The sequence below is a fragment of the Anopheles maculipalpis genome, chromosome 3RL, assembly GCF_943734695.1.
Source record: "Anopheles maculipalpis chromosome 3RL, idAnoMacuDA_375_x, whole genome shotgun sequence".
NCBI lineage: Eukaryota > Metazoa > Arthropoda > Insecta > Diptera > Culicidae > Anopheles > Anopheles maculipalpis.
Genome location: NC_064872.1, coordinates 30,693,718 through 30,714,488, shown reverse-complemented (window position 1 = coordinate 30,714,488; position 20,771 = coordinate 30,693,718). Strand labels below are relative to the sequence as shown.

Sequence of the window (20,771 nt, the reverse complement as noted above, 5' to 3'; positions counted from 1 at the left end):
TAAAACAGATACACACACGCACACAAGCGCACACACACAAACACACAGAGCACACATTGACACGCATGCTTTCAGTTAGAGACCGTGCACTAGGCCACGCTCGAATGGATAAGGATGATGATGCGTTACTAGTAGAATGCGGCAGCTCGTCGCAAATGGTGGATCAACGATGGAACTTCTTCTGGTAGCTGATTCGCATAAGCGAGAAAGAATTCGACATTCTCTTACCCGTTGGTTTCTTTCAACTGCTTGACGTAATTTCGGACATTTTCCCCTTGCGAAAAGTGGCTGACAGGTCTGCACGGTAGACGCTCATCAAGCGTACCAAAAACTGTTCCAGCAACCTGTATTGCCACCCAGAAGCAGGCATGCTGTACAGATGAACTATGTACTCGTACGACTATTTTCGTCCCATGGTGATGGTCTGGGCTTTTGAGTAAACAAATAGGGATCGTTGTAGAAAAAAGGGTAGCAATGTAACGCAATGCTATTATATCGGGTGATCTTAGCACATATGTTACACAAATTATTTGCTTTACTTTTGATGAGGTATGTGTGAAGCTTAGCTTCAAATAATAATAGTAGAGTTCTTGCTCTTTTGAAGTTATTGCTTCTGTGTTAGCAAGTTTGTTGAATGCAAACATAATAAAGAATGCATTTTAAGAAGGGAAACTATTAAGCATTAACTCTTTTGGGAGAACCGTACCACCATCGTAATGACAAATGGCGCCATCGACATTACGAATTCCCGTGCTACAACCCTTGGCTGTGCCCATCAAACAAATCACAACGCATCGTTGTAGCGTACAACACCAACCAAACACCGTCATGCTTTCACCGAACGGTGTGGCGATCATGATGACGATGATGTAATCTGTCCGCTTTTACGTACCTAAACAAACACACTCACACACGCACAGCATTTCTCTTAGCACAATAAATCCCAGATTATCGTTTCCTCTTGGACGATTGGGACCATGTTGGCGGCAGCCATTTTACATGGGAACGAACACGCAAACGAGCAAGCGGTGGAAAGGTGGCGATGATGGCGCATCTGGGTCGCAGCATGTTTTACGAGCGCAACATGAGGTTAGCGTAATAGTACCGTAGTCAAAAAAATTAAACTTTCTCATACACTTTCCACAGGGGTTTTCTTTTTTTTTTTTGGGAGGAGGTTTTCCATTGAAAGCGAAACTATAGGAGACGTTGCCTTACGCCCAGTAGGGCTTTAACACGTAGGCAAATGAGATGGATGTGCCGCGGGATGTGAGGAGGAAAATTAATTCCTTCTTCTGCAGAGCACGGGGACCGTCTTTGGCACGCGAAAAGCGGAAAAAACCGTTTAGGCAGACGTTTAAGACAGGTTCTAAGGTGTGGCTAATCGCCGCCGCCATCAGGGCGTTAAACGTGGTTAGGCACGCGATACAATCAAAGCGTCATCTTTATTACTGAATGGCCTAGATTTGGGGCCTCACCAACCAGCCCCCCCCCCCCCCCCCCCCCCCCCCCAAGCGATCATACCTTTCAATCGATGCGAATCCAATCAGCAAAGAGAAGCAAAAATGCTATGAAAATTAAATAATCAATCGTTAGCTAGAATGTGTGGTCGAGGTTGCGTTCTATCTCTCGCCCGCAGTGCTGACACCGGATAATTAAAACCTATAAACCGTCACTGTCCTATCGCGCTCGCTCCCCTGCACCCGGTTCCGGTGCGTCCGACAAACGGTCCCCATTGATAGGGTACGATTGGCCACGTGTGTCCCACATTCTTTTGTTCGAGGCGCTCCAATGCCAGCAAACAAGCGATTGGCTTCATCTTCACCACCACCTGACGAGAACCGCACACACAAGACAAGATTGAGTTGACGGATCGGTTGATTTATACCATACCGATCTGGCTGGCCGCATTCCACCAAACTTCGGCCGTCCAACTGCGGTGCGGTAATGGAATCTCAATCGACGGGACGAATCGGTACGAGCCAATGCGTCGCCACTCGACGATGAGCTCATTCACGCATTATTTACACTCCACGGTGTACCAGCGTTTCGGGCTGCGTCGTGTGTGACAAACAATTCACGTGCGTTGCAGACATCAAGTACCATCGAGAGACTTCCCACTACGTTATGGTACACACACACACACGTCGGAGAAGAACTTCTTCAAGGTTGTACGTCTAATTTAGCTCGAAAACAATAGGATTACCTTTTGTGAACGCCCATTCGATTCAGTCGGTAGTAAACGCTTGCTATCATTTTAGCAAAAAATCCCAACAGCGACAACGGAAATTAAAACATTTTTAACAATTTCGCCTTTCCGGTACAATGTTTCTTAATTTGCACCGAAGAAAACCTTAAAGTTAAGTTAAGTTTTCACTTAATCCCTCTCTTTCTTTCTCTCTTTCTCTCCGTCTAAGCACCTTTTGTATTGTTGTAGAAATTGAACACACCTACATTAGTGTCGCCTGCCAAGTGTGTCCAATCTGGCCCGGCCAACATTCCCCCTCAGCCCTAACATTGGGGTCACACAGGTGACATCATCAACGTTTAGCGCAGTGTTACGATCGTTGTCATCACTCTGATCTACCAACTCTCGGCCAAGGGCTTGGACCGGTGGACGGTGTCCTTGCGCGGAAGGTTAGTGTTGTGCAACACACGTCCAGAGCGTTAGAGACCGAAATTGAGAAGTAATGCGTTATCAAAATATGCTTTTCGTTTCGTATTTTGTGCTTTGTTTTCCGTTGAAGATCACTGATGGGTAAAATGATTTTGTAAAACAATGGTGCATTGTAATGTTTTGGGTAGAGATTTTTGGTTTTTTCTTGTGACAGCCAACAAGTTTATATTTAATTTGGGCTATTGTCAATGTTGTTATCTTCAGCCTAGGACTAGGGAAAGGAGTGGAGAAGATACAAGATTTGGAGGTAAAAACTTCTGGTACTTCATCTTCTATTACGAGGACATAAATCGTAAACAAGTTCGTGCGGATTTTTTTCGAAATTGACAGTTTTATTATAAAAAGACTTGGTAATTGTTTCAATTTCCACAGTATATCCTATTATTGATTATTACTTTTTCCCATCTTTTTGGCAAATTTCGTATGCCCTCGAGAAAAAGAAGGATTTTTTGGACCTCGTGCATTCATCGATCCATTTTTTCACTTCTCCAAAATTTGGAGAAGTGCTGCTTTGCTAGCCCATGTTGCACCGATCGGAAAAGATCAGAAGGTGCAATGTCTGGGCTGTACAAAGGGTAGGGGCATTCCATTTCAGCGTTTTTACATATTTTTTATAGGCCTGGGTGTCGAAGATCCTTTGGCTTCAGTTCGTACGGCAGCCAATGTCCTATCTTGCAGATCATCCCCATAGTTTTTAAACGTTGGCAAATGGCTGGCTGGCTTGCGTTTGCGAAGGATCTTTAACGAGCGTTACCTTCAAATCATCTATCTACATATTTCAAGGAATATCCGGAGCTATTTTTTGTCCTCCAAAAATGCTTGTTTCTGATAGAACATGGTCACCATAAACTTTCACTACTATACGATGACTTTTGGTTATTCGATTCGTTCATGCAGTAGTAATGAAACAAAACTCCCCGCAAAAACACTTTTTTCGGTACAAATGTGGCAATTTCGAAGCTCTTGGATTAATTTTTTTTACACTTCAGCAAAATAAAAGCTAGAGGAAAACAAAGCCTGAAGATGACACTACAAAATGGCAGTGTTGCAAGATTGCAGAATTGATAATTTTACGACGCTTGTACTAAAACCGCACGAACTTATTTATAGTCCTGATATAAGATTGATTAGAGGCCCTTGTACGCAGAAGAAGCTTACCAAATGATCGAGCGATTTTGGTACAAAACCTCGGCATGAAAATGCTCTATTGGGTCTACTGAAAAAAACACATAATTCTGTCAACTTTATAATCCATTCTATTTTCTGTTTTCGTTACGTTCATATGTCATATAAAAGCTAATCAAGAGCCACAAAGTTGCTCTTCATTTCCATCGAAAACAAACCAAATTCCTGGTGGACTCCCTCATTTGCGACTTCTTGAGCAATAGTAAGAAAAATCTGTGATCTTCGGTAGCGTTCATGAAAAATCGGTAGACTTATCAGTAGGAATACTGATAAATCGGGGGTTCTGGTCACACTGGTCACTCAGTACGCATAAACATTACTGAGACGTCATGCTCTCGAATATAGCAAACAGTGCTAGTATTGCCAGGTTTGCCAGTATGCCGATTGGCTGATCGTGACATGAGAATAGCAGCGGACAACCCAGCGTTTAAATCCCCATCGACCACAAAGACAAAGGTGGCGTCGTAGAATCGTTTTCGAGATAGAAGGTCAGTTTGTAGCCTTTTAAAATATTTTTCTAGCAAATGTCTAATGGTAGTAACGAAAAACATGAAATTTATGATTAAAACATTCATTTGCATTATCTTATTTATTTTATTTATAATTGATTATTACGGTCCAGTGCCGTATTGTTCACACCGCTTTGATAGGATTTCTAACAAATCCTATAATCATATTGATAAGGCATTTCCTCCTTATTCTATGCCTTATCCCGGGCATACTCGGTTGTGGGTGGTTGTGGTGATGGTGATGATGATGATGATGATCTATTGGTGGATGTTGTGCGTTTTGGTGGTCCGGGACTATTGTTGTGACTATTGTGATGATGGAGGTATTTGCATTATCTTCTTGATACAAGATTAAGAAAGAAGCAAAATTTAAAATAAACAAATTCGTTCAATTAATTGATTAAATCAACAAACCACACACTTTAACCTAATTTCAACTAGAGGTGCTGGTTAATTGTTCAGCCTCGACAAAATTGAACTAATAATTGCATGGTCATATTTAATAACATCGCGCTACGTCTTATATTCGTACATAGTCTTCTCTCCGCTTCTCTCTGTTTTGTTTACTACCAACCGTGTTGCTTCCAGACGCACCCAACGTGTTGACAATGAATTAAACAAATTCCCTCACACACCACCGACTCCCTTGGGCAATGGTATTGCGCACAAGATAGAGAAGAAAGGTAAAATCCCATTTTGATGCCCTTGCCGTGCTGTCTCAAACTGACAATGGCAATGTGAGAACCATTTAGCCCTGCCATACGCATCAGCGTAACTAGGCAAGTGAAATTTTTCCAGTACAAGACAACCACACCCACAGACACGATCGCGGCCACCAACTTAATTGCATCACCTATTGCTAGGCAACGGCAATTAATGCGACCGTCGTTTGCAGCTGTATCAATCGGCTTAGTCATGGCGAGGTCTGCGCCGTCCATAGTTGGAACAGTACTCCAGGCAATGAAACGACACGATTTGAATATTAAGCCGAGGTATAACTGATTGCTGTACCGTTCTGGTCGGGGTGGAACTGAAACAGGAATTTCAGCTCGCACCAGCTCTGGTCTGTGATCCATATGTCACGCCAGTCCACCAAGGCGTACAAACGGTCAGTCGTACGTACCTTCCGATGGACTGGAATTCAATCATTCACAAGTCGCTTGACGTTGATCTTTTGATCTTGAATTTTAGCTAATTGAATTGATAAATACTCTGCCTTCCGAGCTCATGCAATGGCTCCCAATCTGCCTATTGTTGTTGTTGCAAAGTAAGCATCAACGTGCAGCATAAGAGACCCTTCCCGGTTCTCTTCACGAAAGCACGCACCGCTGTAGTATTGTTTATTTACGTTTACGGAGTGCCTCTCATGTTGGGAGTTCTTCACCGCTTCCCAGCTTGAGAAAACATTGGAGAATGTGGCTGGAATGTGTGTTCCAAACCACAGTGTGTGTGTGTGTGTGTGTGTGTGTGTGTGTGATAGATTAAATTTATCGTTAATTAATGTCGCACTCTCGTGACATATAATCCACTTAAGGGTGCGCTTGCGCTTGTCGATCGGTCACGATTGCCTCCCCTTAAACTGGCCGACCTTTGTCTTCCGGGATTGGTACTTGGTAAACCCTGCCCCGGCCAAACGCGAACGGCAAAACAGAAATCTTCGAAATGAGGGAACCGTAAAGTGATGCGTTTTTAATTGGATCTCTGCACTAAAGAGATGCTGCAATGAGTTTTCATGTTCTCATCTGTTCTACTCCTCAAGTGGTCGAACCAGTGTGTGTGAGGCATCGGAGGAAGCTGGTTGCTAGCAATAGGGAACAGGGATTTCGTAACCACAGCGTGCCCCTGTAGCTGCGATCGTACCACAGCAAAACCCGTTTAGGAGAAGGCTTAGCCGATCTTGGCGCCATTAGCGTGTGTTACCGACCAGTTGTGCGCAATGAATCGTTCCTAATCGACTGTCTAACAGCGAAAGTGTTCTCAATTTCCAACAACACTAAAAAAGCCCACTAAAAGTGTTTGCTTCTTCATCATGCGTCCCAGCCCGAATGTTTGAAGTTAATGTGCCAAATAAACACTCCTAAAGTAGCTTAATAAGAGCGGACAACTTGTTGTTCATTTGAAATATTTGCCCAATATAAACTGTTTGCCTGTTTGCTCCCAAAAAAAGGGTGTAAAATTCAAGTGGGGAAGAGTGTTGCAGAAGAGTTCTTTTTTTACAAACGAGTTTATTGTGAACTAGCATTTGTTTCACCTTGAACGTTCTATGCAAGGCGTTTGGATAAGAGAATCCACATTATTTCACCACTCCAGTGCAATAACTGTAACGGTTGACTCGACGCGAAGTTCGTTTCAAAGTCTCCGAAATTTCAGGAGGATTTGTTTTTTTTTCAAAACAAGCCTCACTGCACACATTTCCGTCCATTTCAAGTTTAATGCATTCCTTTTTTTATTGGCGTTCCAATTATTTGTCAATAACTAGCCCAAAAAAAAAACCACACAACTAATAAAGAAACTATTTCTAATCACTACTTTGAGAATCGTCCGTGAGTGTTTCCTCCTTCCTTTCGATTTCATCGTCGCGCGCGCTTGCGATGATCGCGATCATTACTCGCGGAAAGGTGCCCCAGGTAACCGGGGTACGAGGCGTCCGCTTTGCCCACTTACCTGCTTCGAAGTTAACCACCACCAGCAGGAAAGATGAAACCATCAGCACTGACACGAATCTGTTGGCCATGTTGTTGTTGTTGTGGTTGCTTTTTTTCTTCACTTTTAAGGGCCCCACGCAGACGACGGTTTTGAGATGAAGGTACCAAACACAGAGACACACGAACGCGTTTGCACACTGAATTCACCAAATAGGTTTAGGGTGTGTGCGTGAATGTTTTGTTTCAAACAAATTGCACACTCTGATGCAACTGGAGTGCAAGGAGCAGGTTTTTTTATATGCAAGAAACCAATCGCGCGCACACAAACACACACAAAAACACTACAAACAATTCACTCTTCAAAAGGACACACACGCACAAACAAGTGGTGATTTTTTGCTTTTGGGCAAAGGTTTCAAACAAACACGAGCCGTTGAATCGCAGCAACCACCAAGGCACACTTTGCCTAAGAGATACGTTCGAACGAGCGTAGATCTGTCAGAAGACTAAACACGATCGCGCCAAACACTTTTCTAAGCGGGCCTGGTCGGGTACGCTTGTGACGAACTTCACGACCGCACCCGAACAAAAGCCGAACCGAGCGAAGCTTTCGGTTAGCGGAAAACAACCCCCGTTACACGCAAACACACACACACACAAAACGGGGAGAAAAGGGGGGACAACAACAACAGTCGGAGCTGGGAGGGAGGGTTGATATGTGTGGGGATGGGAAGTGGGTGGCAAAGCAACCAAGAGTGGCGTTGTTATGACGCGTGTATTTTTTGTTTCTTCAAGCACACACGCACACAATCTCAACAAGCCAAGCGCAAGTGGTACAGGGCGATGCGTCGTCCCTAGTAACGTGCGTGCCAATCGCTCCCACTACGCCAACATTACCAATATTTATAGCCGGGAGTTGTGTGTAGTGTTCGATTTGATCAAAACACTATTGCAAACTGTTTGTATCGGTTTTGCTTGTGACTTTGGCACTACTTTGCGTGCTTCTTTCTTGAGTAAAAGTTTACATTTGACTTGTTAGAAAAAGGTTTAATTCAACACATTCGTTGTTGCGAATATGCTATGATTATTCAAATAAATTTTGAAAAGAATACACAGTGAATCATACAGGAATCCGGACACCTTAAAATCAAATAATAGCCCGATTTTGGGGACGATTATTTTAGCCTAGGGATGGACAATTACGATTTTTGTTTTGCCCTCATTTTTGGCCCGATATGGACAAAACAGTATACAAACCTGGATTTTTGCATTTCGCAACCTGGAGTAAATCTTTTTTAGCAATATCATATAAAGTAGACAGAAAATTCAATTTCAAGTGGATAAAATAGTGACATAAATAGAAAATATCATATTACAAAGCTCTTCATTGCACGTTATGAACATCCTGACCTTATAGTTTTGGCGTTTAGTCATAAAAGTGTGTCAAGTGCCTCCAGCGGGACAAAACGACTTGACTCTAGACAAAGCTTTTTAATTGGAAAATGAAAGCAAGCTTGAATGTACATGATTAATGCAAATCTAGCATTTATTGTACCATTAAACAAAATCCTTGTCGTCGAATGGCTTACTAGACTCTTCCCGATACCACGTAGTTGAATAGTCAGGCCGCACTACGGGAGAACGAAGACCGCCGCTGCTGTCGCTTCTTTCGCCGATCCTGTCAAGAATAATTTCTCCAAAAAAGGAAAAAAATGGCCATAAATTATCTTGCGATACAGTTAAAATCAAAGCCTTGTACGATCATTTTAGATCCCCCAAAAGCATCGACAAGACTTATATAAAGCCATTGCTAGATCCAAATGGCCCTTTGATACTAGAAAAATGCCAAACTGAACACATTATTGACAATGAATGTACTGGGATAAAGCGGCCTAGGGGTACTCGTTGGAAAGAGGAAGAATTGTTTTGTACAAACTATGAAAAATTGATGCTCTACGGTATCAGGTTGGCTCAGAGAAATGAACTGCCTCTTATTCTAAATACCTAATTCATACGACTTGTTGTTGTTTATAATTGGCAAACTGTCCAAATGATTTCGAACCATCTTCCTAATCAACAGACAGACATTAAATACCATAATATTTGAGTTTCCTGAACTCATTCTGTTATTTCGGCCATTTTGAACACCGATTCATGTGTTCAAATTTCCGTTTGAATCACTTTATATATGTAGCATTTATATACACAACTGCTGGCTAAAGAGTAAAAAATTCTTTTAACTGACGCTCTTACTCCAAAATCTCTAAAACACGCTTATTTTCGGAGAGCGCATCTAATTTTTCTTCATGCCAAAATTCCTGCCATGACGGCGGCGGTCCACAGTCGGTTCCAGCCTCCCCATTCGGCGTAGTACGCACACAAGTTTTGACGTCGCTCTTTTTTATTCCTCTTTTTTTTTTGCTTGCTTGGTGCGTGGTTTAAATGTTTGACGATGATGTAATTTATGCTCGGCGAGAGCAGGATAAAAGCACAACAACAAAAACTAGCTAGCTGGCACGTGAATTGGCAGAAAGAAAGAGCCCGATGCGGCACCAAAAACCAGTGCGTTGTTCATCATTGTATATCGTTATGGCACGGCACAAACAAAGAAGCGTACAACAGATCGAACAGATCGACGTTGCCCCTGCGTTTGGTGCTGAGCCAAAATAACGCTCCCCCATGATCACACGATACACAAGGGCAGAGTAGAGCAGAGAAGAGGTTGACGAGATCGTTCGCGCGAAGGTCAAGAGGTATCCCTCGCCCAAACAAAAAAAAAGAAAATCTAAAACGAACACATGAAAACAGCACAAATATTCACACAGTTAGTGCTTTTTCTTCACACATATCCCGCCCTTTAAAGCATATGTGAGTTTGCGGCGATCCATGATTGACGAAAAGGTTTTAGTTTACACGTTTTGTGTCGGGTTTGTTTAGGCTTAGCTCGAGCCACAAACCCGCACAGCATTGAATGTTTGTAGCAAAGAGAAATTCAATTTGATTCATAAACCGATCGCAAGACATAACTCAACATTCGTAGTAACATCACAGCATGGCTTGGGTGTATGAAAATTAGGTCAGGGAGCATAACATTCTGGGTTAAACGACTATTTTTGTTTCATGCCTTTTTTTTTTGGTTTGTTCAATATTGTATGTATAAAAAAAGACTTGTGTAAATGTAACACAAGTAACATATTACAAGTTTTCTTTGGAAATTTCAGCTGCCCCTAGCAGCCCCTTTAAATGTTATAGACATTTAAAATTCAATAGTAAAATCACTCGATTTCTTGTTTTTAAATAAATTTTGTATAAAAAAAAACTTGTGCAATGATTCATGGTATTCAATAAATAAAAATGCTGCATTATCTATTGTAAAATAATTCATTCAAAAAAGTAAAATTAAACATGCAGCGTGTGGCTGCTCCAGCCATATTAAAAATCCGTAAAGTGCCGCCATCTAGATGTCATAATTATAATGACGATACTTAGGTAATTAGTATTACATTCTTCACTACTACTTCAATTATGAAAACATACAACTTAATAAGCAGCATAAGCTGGACCACTGTGTGTAGTTGAGGACTGAACATTCAACTACGTGGTATATCATCCGTTCGATGACAGGCGTTACCTTAGTAGGCCGTTAAGCCAAGAAGAAGAGGAAAGTCAGTCACAAATCAAAAACTGGGCAAAAAAAGTCATTGGATTAAGAACAAATTCTACTTACACACACGCAAAACAAGTATAGTGTAATATGTTACAAGATTTTTATTTAAAATTTTAAATTATTAAGAACATAACATTATTGTTATTCGATTACAGAAGTATCTGGGAACCATATGACGCTTTGTAACCGATTTAGAAGCGAGAAAACAATTTCAAACATAGCACATTTTAAAATAAATAAACAGCAACTTTAAGTTCACAAGACGCGCAATGTTCTAATTACACCCAAAAACCAAAACAGGAAGTTTGGCCGGCTTCGTAAATAATCAATAAGTCATATTCACAGCACGCGCTATTCGATACGCTTCATTGTTGACCGATATCCAACAAACCGTGGATGTAATAAGGTTTACAAGCATCAAAAATAACTGACCCATCACTGGCAGGGTGGTAGCAATGGGTGCATAATTATACCCAGCTCCGTTGGTAAGCCTTGAAACCCGTAGCTACATGTGTAGAAATATAAAACTTTGCTAATTGATGATCATGAGTGATTTGGTTTGATGCTGGCTGGACGAGGGTACGAATGTTTGCGTTGGCTGTTTGAAGTGTAAAGTTACTTTTAATAAACTTTGAAATCACGCATAATTGCACCAATCAGCATTGACTTCTACATCCGACGGGATTGTTCGAATGATGCAAAAGTAGGGCGAAGTAACGCTTAATTAGTATGCAAAAGATATGATATGAATCACACACGCTCAGTATTAGTTCAAGATCAATTAGATTAGATCAATTTTCCGTTGTTTACAGTTAACTTCAATTTGAATAATTTATGTATTAAAAACTGGACAAACTTTAAGGATTTTTCTTGCGATGACTCGTTAGGTCACATGACCTTACGATCGTCTCAACTATTTATCTTCTCTGGAATCATGTCTTTTAAATACATGGCAAAATATTACAGCGTTATCAATTAATTAGGAGCAGCAATGATGATACCAGTCGTGGAACTTCATTTGAAAACATATTCTTACTAACAACTCTACCCTCTTTAGAAACAGTTTGATAGAGATCGTTTGGTACTTCTTGACCACTGGCTGTAACCGATTGACCTTTTGCAATTGGATCCTGATAGAAGCATGTCAGGACATAATAGTAAGAATTTAAAACGAACTAGACGCTCATAAGATAATCAAGGGGCCGTTTGCCTTCACTTCCAAGAAGTAATAGCATATATCCAAACGGCTAAGAAGATCCTGAGAAAAGAAATTCACCGTCCAAGCTGCCCGTGTACGATCAGTTGGCGATCAGAATGTGGAATAGTTGTTGCTTGGTTCGAATTGGAAATTGATCCCGACGATGCCACAAAAAATCCGAAACCAGTTCCGACTGGTGGATCCAATCCGGAACCGTCGGAACTGCCTGAATGGTTCAAAAGCGGAACCATCGTCTAAACGCTTGCTTCTCGCCAATTTCAACTGTTCCGGACAGTTACAATTCTGACTGTTCCCTCAATCCCAGACGATTACGGGCGGTTCCGGATGAAACCTTGGACTCCATTTCTTCGAAATAGGAACAGGAATCATACGAAATGAAACTCAGTGGTGGATGAAGGTATTTGGATGATCCCTTGGCGGAATGGATATCGGGGGGCATAACACCACCCACAAGTAGATCTCTATCTAAACAAGAAGTGTTAGGAGGGGGTATGGAATTGGCACTCTGAACTGGTTGCGATTGAAACTGAACCGAGACCTCTGTATCTTCATTGTGCCACCTTGAGGGGGAGGGGGTGGGGTTATTCCACGCCAAAACGGATTATCTAGCCGGGGAGGCCCCCCCTGGCCTCACTCCAGCGAGGACCCCCGACTCCGTCCGTCCGCCGCCGCCGCTGGTGGAAACCGGACCGGAAACGTACAATATTCTAACCTGTTTCAAACTAGGTGTAAGATATATCATTAGTTCTAAGTTAGGATTAAAGATATTGTCTTTTTTTTTTGTTGTATCTTACAAGTGAATAATACATAGACAAATATTGAAATATTTAAGTTTACAGAAAAATATATTTCCGAGAGTGCAGGAAGGAATGTGACAATAAGACAATCTTCTAGCCAAGAGTCAAGAAGAAATTAGCAATGAGGTAAAAATGCTGAAGGCTGCAAAAATGAACGTGAGAGCTTCAAAAAGAATTAAGACATGCGTACAATAACATTTACCCACTGCAACGTGCTTATAATTTGAGTAAAATTTAAGACTAAACGTAGTCCTTTTACGAAATCCAACCAAAATTAGTCTATATTCCAATGAATAAGTTAAACTACGAGTTTGGAATAAATTACATTATGTGATATTATCCTGTTTTCTTGTCTAGGAATTCTACCAACCGGCGGCTACATACCTTCTGTGTACTGTTTATATTTTTCATCCATGTTTATCCTTCAACGTCAATCATCATTATCAGCATTGTGGCCTTTACTCATAGCACTTTCACTGATTCTCGACTCTAGCACACATCGTATCTCGATCATCGTTTGCTACCACCAGGTGACACACCTTCGTTCACAGCCCGCGTTAGGTTCGGGTTTCCGGCGGTTACTCTTATATAGTAATACTTTCATCTTTTCACTTGCAGTATGTGCGTATTTTGTTTTTGCGTTTACGTTCACTTACTTAAGGTACGGAGAATATGTTATGATGTAGGGATACTTTTAAAACAAACCAAAAAAATACATGACAACACTCATAAGCAAAACCTTCAATCTATGTTCCCTGTTTTATGTGACCGTATAGCACAAAATAGTAGTAGGATTAATTTAAAATGACTCTCCACAAGATAAATGCACAAACATTCACATAAGGAACAAAGATTATCCATTAATTTGGTGGCCACCTTGGCCACTTGCTGTAGCTACGGCTCATTGCACGTGCAGTATGTGAAACACACATAAAGTTATCATTCATCCTACTTCTTTCGTGCGGTAAGGAATGTTCCTTGACTTCTTCGATGGCTTTTGAATCACATTGGTTGTTACAATAACCTATACTCTCGTGAAGCACGTTTCTCGTTTTAAGATTTTTGAAAAGAAATATGCAAACAGACGAGTGTAGGAATGCATTAAGCGTAATTAAAGCATAAGGAACAAATATTTTAAAACCAACATAAGATCTAATGTGGAATAGAAAGCAAGTTAACTTAATAGCAAGTGCTGCACAAATTAATGTTCGTTATACATAATTCAAAATCACTACAAACGCATTAGGAACGTATTGGTAAAGAAATTTCTTCAGACTAGCAGCTTTCATGTGCAGGAGGACCACCGGTGGAGTCGTCGTAAAGGCTTTTTTGCACGACAGAACCAATACTCAATCTCATCCAGGTCCCTCTTATCGCCGTACACAGGGCTGACCCAACTACGGTTAAATAAACTGTCAAGGAAGTCAGAAATATGGCAAACCGAAGACTTTCGGGACAGTTATCGACTCTCGCCTTCTTCTCGTTACTTGTGGTGGACCTTTTTCAAAAGGCGTGCAAGCCCTTTAAGCCTTTATGCGTCGTCCTAGCCGCGTAACACCGTACTTTGGATGGCCGCCAGCACCGTTCCTTAGCTCACCGTTCGGTAAGCCACCGTTGCCGGATCGTCCCGGCAGAAGCCCGTTTTGTCGGGAACGGCTCTCGAACAGCACGTCCGAATCGGTTTCGCTATCGGATATGGTCGTTCCGGCGCGATTAACTGCAAGAGAAGATGGGTTGTGTTTGTCAAAAATGTTCGTATTTTCAGGTTTGTTGGGCTTCATTATTATGTTGTAGAACTATTATCGGCCGGGCCGGGTAAAGCCGAAAACATCGTCAGACTTCACACGGCAGGCACGGGATGCTAAGTTCTATCTAGACACACTATCTCGTAGAGATGGAGTCTTTACTTAATTAAGACTATTCTATATCGTACAGTGCGATTTATGAAGTAAGTTCATTCAGTGTCCACAGTATAATCAATTATTTCGCAAAGCTACGTGTTAACGAGGATCGAATTTGATGGATATTGTTAATTTCACTTAGGGCTCAGCCCCTGAAGGGGCCGAGACGACAAAAATTCAATTTAGACTCATTAGAGTATCCCTCTCCACGGAAATCTTTAGTAAAAGGCGAAAGATTTATTCGACATTTGAAGAGAGATCAGAGTAAACCGTACACGCACTTTTTCAAACACCCCATCCAAACACAGCGTGCTACGCTAGCGATGTTTAACAACTTCACTTGCATTCACACCCCATACGCACTCTTCATTACATGTATTGTAACGTGCCTATGAAAACCGCATTACATCAACGATGCGTTTCAGCTCGTACCATTGTCATTCTTAAGGCAAACCCAAAGAAAACACGTTTCATCCATAATTGTCTTTAAATTTACCCAAGTCTCTTCCCACACCACAGAAAACGCCGGCTAAATTGCATTATTTTTCTATTATTCCATGCATAAATGACAGCACACGTGTAAAACGAAAACATTTGTAAGGTTCCGCTAACACGCATTCATACTTTTCATAGGCAACGACGCCTCTATACAGTGATGTGTCCAAGTTTAAGCCGAGGCGGGATAAAACTTATAATGATTTAGTCGAACCGAAAACAATAATTAATTCAAACTAGTTTTAGCAGAAACATAAGTGTTCAAAAAATTTCAAAAAATGCGTACGCGGAGCACAGAAAACCTCACGCCACATTCCTTAAAGAAGTGTGAATATTAAAATAATTTAATATGTACCATTTGGGTACACTTTTGCATGTTGCTTCAAAAAACTATTTTTATTCAAAAATCGAATGTCAGAAAAGCATTAAAATATAATGCTTACTTCTATACTTGGTTCAACTACATCTATTTTAAAAATGTGGCTAAAGCTTTCACAATACTTTAACACAACGCATATTTGCATGTTCCGTAATCTTATTCAAGTTTTGAAAATTAAAAATGTTAAACCCAATAATATCTAGGTTTCACATAAGCCTCACGAAATCATATTTGTTACATAATGATTCAACTATTTGGTACTGCAAAGGCTTTGTAAACTTTGTTTTTCCTACCGTTATGGCTCGACCCCTGATGGAGTCGAGACGACAAAAATTCAATTTAGACTCATTAGAGTATCCCTCTCCACGGAAATCTTTAGTAAAAGGCGAAAGATTTATTCGACATTTGAAGAGAGATCAGAGTAACCCATACACGCACTTTTTCAAACACCCCACCCAACAATATCATGCTACGCTAGCGATGCGTGGCTATATCACACACATTCACACCTTATGTTCACTTGCCAATGTCTGCTACGTACCTACAGAAACGTTGCAATCAACCAGCGGAACATTGCCAGAATTAAAACAGCATTTGATGTAAAATAAAGATTCCATGCAATACCCCCACAATTCACAAACAATCTTCCACATCGTCCATTTCCAGTTATTACGAAAAAAAAACCCTACATTTCCGATTTTCCCGGCTACCGGCACGAAAATTTATGTGTTACTGCTATTACCCTCGCATTGACAATCATCTGTTCACAACAGCGAAGCATAGAATTCGAAGCATTCCGGCATTTGTATGGTTCTAAACATAGAGCGTAGGGTTCTACCATTACAGGAGGTGCAAACCACAATTTTTAATCGTCTTAAAATAATAAATAAATCATTAAAAATACTCACATGAAGGCAATTCCTCGTCGTGTGTTTGCAATAGTGAATACTTTTGCGGCTTTGGCCTCGTGCGTGGTTTTGCCGTCCTTCGACAAAGGCAGGTAATACCCCAGCAGATACCAGACAGTACAAAAAATACTATCAGCACACCAACAATCACGTACAGTATGGACCAATCTAAAGGAAAAATCAACAAAATCAACAGCTTTCAGTATTGCCCCGTGTCATACAGTTTCCCGCATCTTTCTGGTGTGACTTACCACAATTAGCCTCCGCAATACCCCAAAAGTAAAAAATATCCGGCATCCAGAAGCTTTGGCAGATGCATTCGCGCGTTTCCGCATTGCAAACACCGTGGCCGGAACAATCATTCTGACAAACCGTCGTCCGTATGCCGACCACGGATGTGCCCAGGATGGTGTAATCACGCCAAAACTTTTCCTTCAGTATACGCTCCACTTCGAGCGCTGGCATTGGCTCCTGTTTTTCTTTATCCTGCGCCGAGGAATGAAATTATTTAATTGATATTAAATTGAATATAAATTCCTTCTTTTAGATTACCTCGAGACCGTATTTTTTCTCCACGTAAAATACAATCACAACCTGCCCAGTTCTCGGTTCCACTTTAAGCTCGCGAACGTGCAGCTTCGCCATATTGTCACCGATTAGCAGAGTGAGCTTTTGCTCAATTGAGTCCAGCTCGGTTGCCGTCAGTACGGTTGCTTCGGTTGTGATCGTTACCTCGACCAAGCTCATCAGCAGCGGATCCGGATGCACTATGATGCTTACGGTGTCGGAAGCGGACAAGCCTTGTCCATCGTACACAGTCAATTTAAACACGTACCGTCCGGTGACAATGTTCGTTAGCTGTAAGTAATAAGCCATTATTCGCTACTTTCCGTAATATTATATGCCGTAGTACATCTGCCTAAGGAATATGATATGTTTACCATAAGAACCGGCTTGCTGTCAGTACCACCGATGATAGTGCCCATCGCCAAACTGCTCGGTTCCCGGGTCCAGCTGTACCGCACGATGCCAAGATCGTCGCTCGATCGACTACCGTTCAGCACGAGTATGTTGGTGGGCAGTGTAACCGTCTGATCTCCACCAGCATTTGCAATTGGTGCCGTGTTCTTTTCCTGCACCACCGTAATGCGCACCCGATCGGTTGCATTATTATTCGCGTCATCCGACACGATCAGCTCGAACACGTAATCACCTATCGTCATTGCGGTTGCATTCGCTATCTAAAATGATTTAATAAAATTCAATGATGTTGCGCCATATTCTAGTGTTGTGAAAATTTGGGAACGAAATGAAAGTATCAAAAAGGAACGTTTTAGAAAAAAGGATCGGGACAGAACGTTCGAAAAAGGAGCAAAAACGGGTTTGCTATGTTCGACCTAGAACGGCCAACACTAGCTTATTCGAAGACAAAAAGATATCGCACACTTACCGAAGCATTCCCATTCACGATCAGCGCCGTATTCGGTCCCGATATCTGTTGCCAGTAGTACGAGCTAATTTTAATATCATCGCTCGATTCACTCCCATTCAGGATGATCCATGTTTGGGGCAAATAAATCGTCGTACCGTTAACGCCAGCTTTTGCCACCGGCGGACGATTGGTTGGTGGTTTTACAAACACGTGCACCATCGAGGTGGAACTTTGGTTCTTCACATCCGTCACCTTCAGCTCGAACGCATACACACCCTCCTCAAGATTTGACAGCTGCAGAAAAGGTGTCCGCGTATTCTGCATATCAACCGCTTTCGACTGATTCGTGCTGATCTTGGTCCACTCCCATGCCACAATGCCATTATCATCCTTCGACAGTGATCCATTCAGCGTAACATTATTGTTCGGTAGATAAAGTATTACATTTTTGCCCGCATTCGCTTCCGGCGGGTAATCGATCTCTTTCAGCACCTGTATGATGGCCGTGGTGCTGTTACTTAATCCTTGCTCGTCCACCACGGTTAGATTGAACGTATAGTTGCCTGCGATCGTGAGATCTTTCAGCTGCAACGTACTGACCTCCGGTAGCTCAGGCTGATATCCGAGCGGTCCCTGAGCCAACACCCACTGCCAGCGGACTATTTTTGCATCATCACTTGACGCACTCCCGTCGAGGATCGCTTCATGGTTCGGTAAGCGTACCGGTTGATTTGCGGGCGTTATGACCGCACGCGGTGGTTTGTTAATTTTCTGCTCCGGCAGTACGGTAATGTTCATGAACGCTTCCCCGTACGAACCGTTCTGACCGTTAACTGTCACTTTGAATTGGTAAAGTCCTTCCGCCAAACCGGACAGCTTTGCGATAGATTTCGTTTGATCCGCGATCGTACTGTTACTGTCCCCTTTCGGCTGAGACACAAGTGTCCACAGGTAGTTGTACTTGTCGCCGCTTGTTTTTTCATCCGGTATAACGTACGCCGACAGTGTGGCTTCATTCGTGGGTAGACGTACATCCTTCGAAGCTACCGAAACGGTTAGCTCTTTCGTAGTGCTCGGATGGGGAGGATCAATCTCGGTGTCACCGTTACCAATGCCCATCGTTAGCTTCTGGGCGGACAACATTTGTGGAACAAGCTGTTGCTGCTGCTGCCCGTCCGCTATTTGTTCCTTCGTTAGACAAACATCCTTTTCGCTTCGTTCAAATCCTTCCGGACATGTGCAGATGCCATGCCGAACGTTCGGTACAACACGCACACACAGCTCGTTCCGTCCGCAAGAATCTTCCCGCGTCACATCACATGGTCGCATCGATCCGCGTAACGCTTTCGTCTCCGCGTAGTACTTGCTTTCTTCCGCTTCCTCGTCGTACTGGTCGCGTATGTAGTTGTTGGCGTACTTCTCAAATCCTGGCACACCGGATGCACCATAATCGAGCGATTTGTACGGCCCACGGTAAATGTCCTCCACCGACGGAAGACCATACTTATCCTCACCCCTAGCTCTCGGTACCCCATTCGCCAAATTGTACATTTCCGTCAGCTTGCCCAGCAAGCTTTCTTCCCCTTCATCTTCCGCTATTCGCACCGGAGGAACGACCGGAGGAGGTGCACCGCCACCGAGCCGTTTTTCCTGTGCCTTCTTTAACACATCCCACCAGCTTGCTTCTACCACCAACCCATCGTCGATCGGGTTTACCAGCACCATGCGCAGCGTCGAGGTGGTATCCTTTTTCGCCGGAAGGCACAAATCGTTACTGATGCATTTCACATGATAGCAGGTTTGATTAAATATGAACGCCGTGTGACAATTCGCACCCTTCAAGCAGCAGTCGCGTACACACTCTTCCAGCGTGGTTGCTTTCGCATTTTCCGTAAAGTTTCCGGCATTTTTATTACCTACAAGCATAAAGAAAACAGACCAATCAACGGCGAAGCTGTTTGGAAGTGCGAACATAAAAAGAAAAGAATCAAAATTACTTACCGATTGGTGCGTAACCTTCGAACACGTAGTGCATCATCCGGGGGCACTTTTCAATCCCGGACAGTTCGGACGCTTCCGGTGCTAAAGCGCGCCGGTCGTCCGCTTTCCGTTCCTCGTCAAGGCCACAGTTAGCCCAAGGAATGTTGACAACCACCACCATTAACCACACAAAACATACCGAATCGCGTACCATCGTAGCACCCATTGCCACCTGTTTCCTAGTCGATCTGTTGCTATGCTTTTACTCTATCTGCTGCTCCACCAGCCACCTCCGGCTGTTCCCTTGTTATTGCTGTGGGATCGAACACTCCCCGGTGCATTCACTTGTCCGCCTGCTGCGTATCGCGCGAATCAACACAAACACCCCGCGTATTGCGCTGCAAAATGCAATGCTCTCGCTTATTTTCAGCTCGTCCGTCGCCGATCGGTTCGGTGCATTTTAATTGCACCAACTATCTAACGCACTACGAGGGACACCTTTTTACCGAGGTAGAGCTTTTTTTCCTTCACCTTTCTGGATTTCGTCCAAGGAGAGTGTTATTGATAAAAACAACGGAACTGGTGCAAATTCCAGACGAATGACACACAAACGCGGCACAAAAAACAACGTCAAACAGGACGAAGTGATTTGTTTTGTTATCGTTGGATAACAGGAGCACAAGGTGGTTCTGTCACGACGCAAGTGCGAAATTGGAATTTTTTTTATTATTTTTTGAAAAAGCGGTTGATTTAATGAAAACTTTTGGTTTTCTGCATTATTTTATTATATTTTAGCATTCTCCTTAATCAAGCTTATCAGGCGTTACAAACGGTTTGGAGTCTTCGGATGCTTCGGCATTCCTCCATACTATTGCCAAATCATCTCCTGCAATCAGTAGCGCATTTAGCCCATCGGAGGGCTAAATATAAGGGTATAAGGGCTCTTAACTCCCATCCTATGCGGAATGGGAGTTAAGAGC

General features: G+C 42.5%; 2 protein-coding genes and 2 non-coding genes across 4 annotated transcripts in view; all 4 read right to left on the bottom strand.

The window, feature by feature from the left end:
- Positions 1-20,771, bottom strand: part of LOC126565533 (uncharacterized) — a 53,303-nt gene that overhangs the window by 11,307 nt on the left and 21,225 nt on the right. Inside the window, exon 2 of the mRNA XM_050222719.1 lies at positions 7,033-7,134. Coding sequence (XP_050078676.1) covers positions 7,033-7,102 — 70 coding nt within the window. The 5' untranslated portion in view covers positions 7,103-7,134. The remainder of the gene's footprint in view (positions 1-7,032; positions 7,135-20,771) is intronic.
- LOC126563958 (dyslexia-associated protein KIAA0319-like protein) lies at positions 14,220-20,023 on the bottom strand. Its single transcript, XM_050220826.1, has 7 exons — positions 19,813-20,023; positions 17,830-19,727; positions 17,321-17,620; positions 16,932-17,237; positions 16,631-16,865; positions 16,380-16,547; positions 14,220-14,413 (listed from the first exon to the last, which is right to left on the bottom strand). Exons 1-7 carry the CDS (start codon positions 20,015-20,017, stop codon positions 14,220-14,222), a joined length of 3,306 nt encoding a protein of 1,101 aa, XP_050076783.1. The 5' UTR covers positions 20,018-20,023.
- Positions 14,744-14,865, bottom strand: LOC126566287 (U5 spliceosomal RNA). The gene has a single exon (XR_007607346.1). It is a non-coding gene; the product is annotated as a U5 spliceosomal RNA (small nuclear RNA).
- On the bottom strand, positions 15,775-15,896 carry LOC126566289 (U5 spliceosomal RNA). Its single transcript, XR_007607348.1, has one exon. It is a non-coding gene; the product is annotated as a U5 spliceosomal RNA (small nuclear RNA).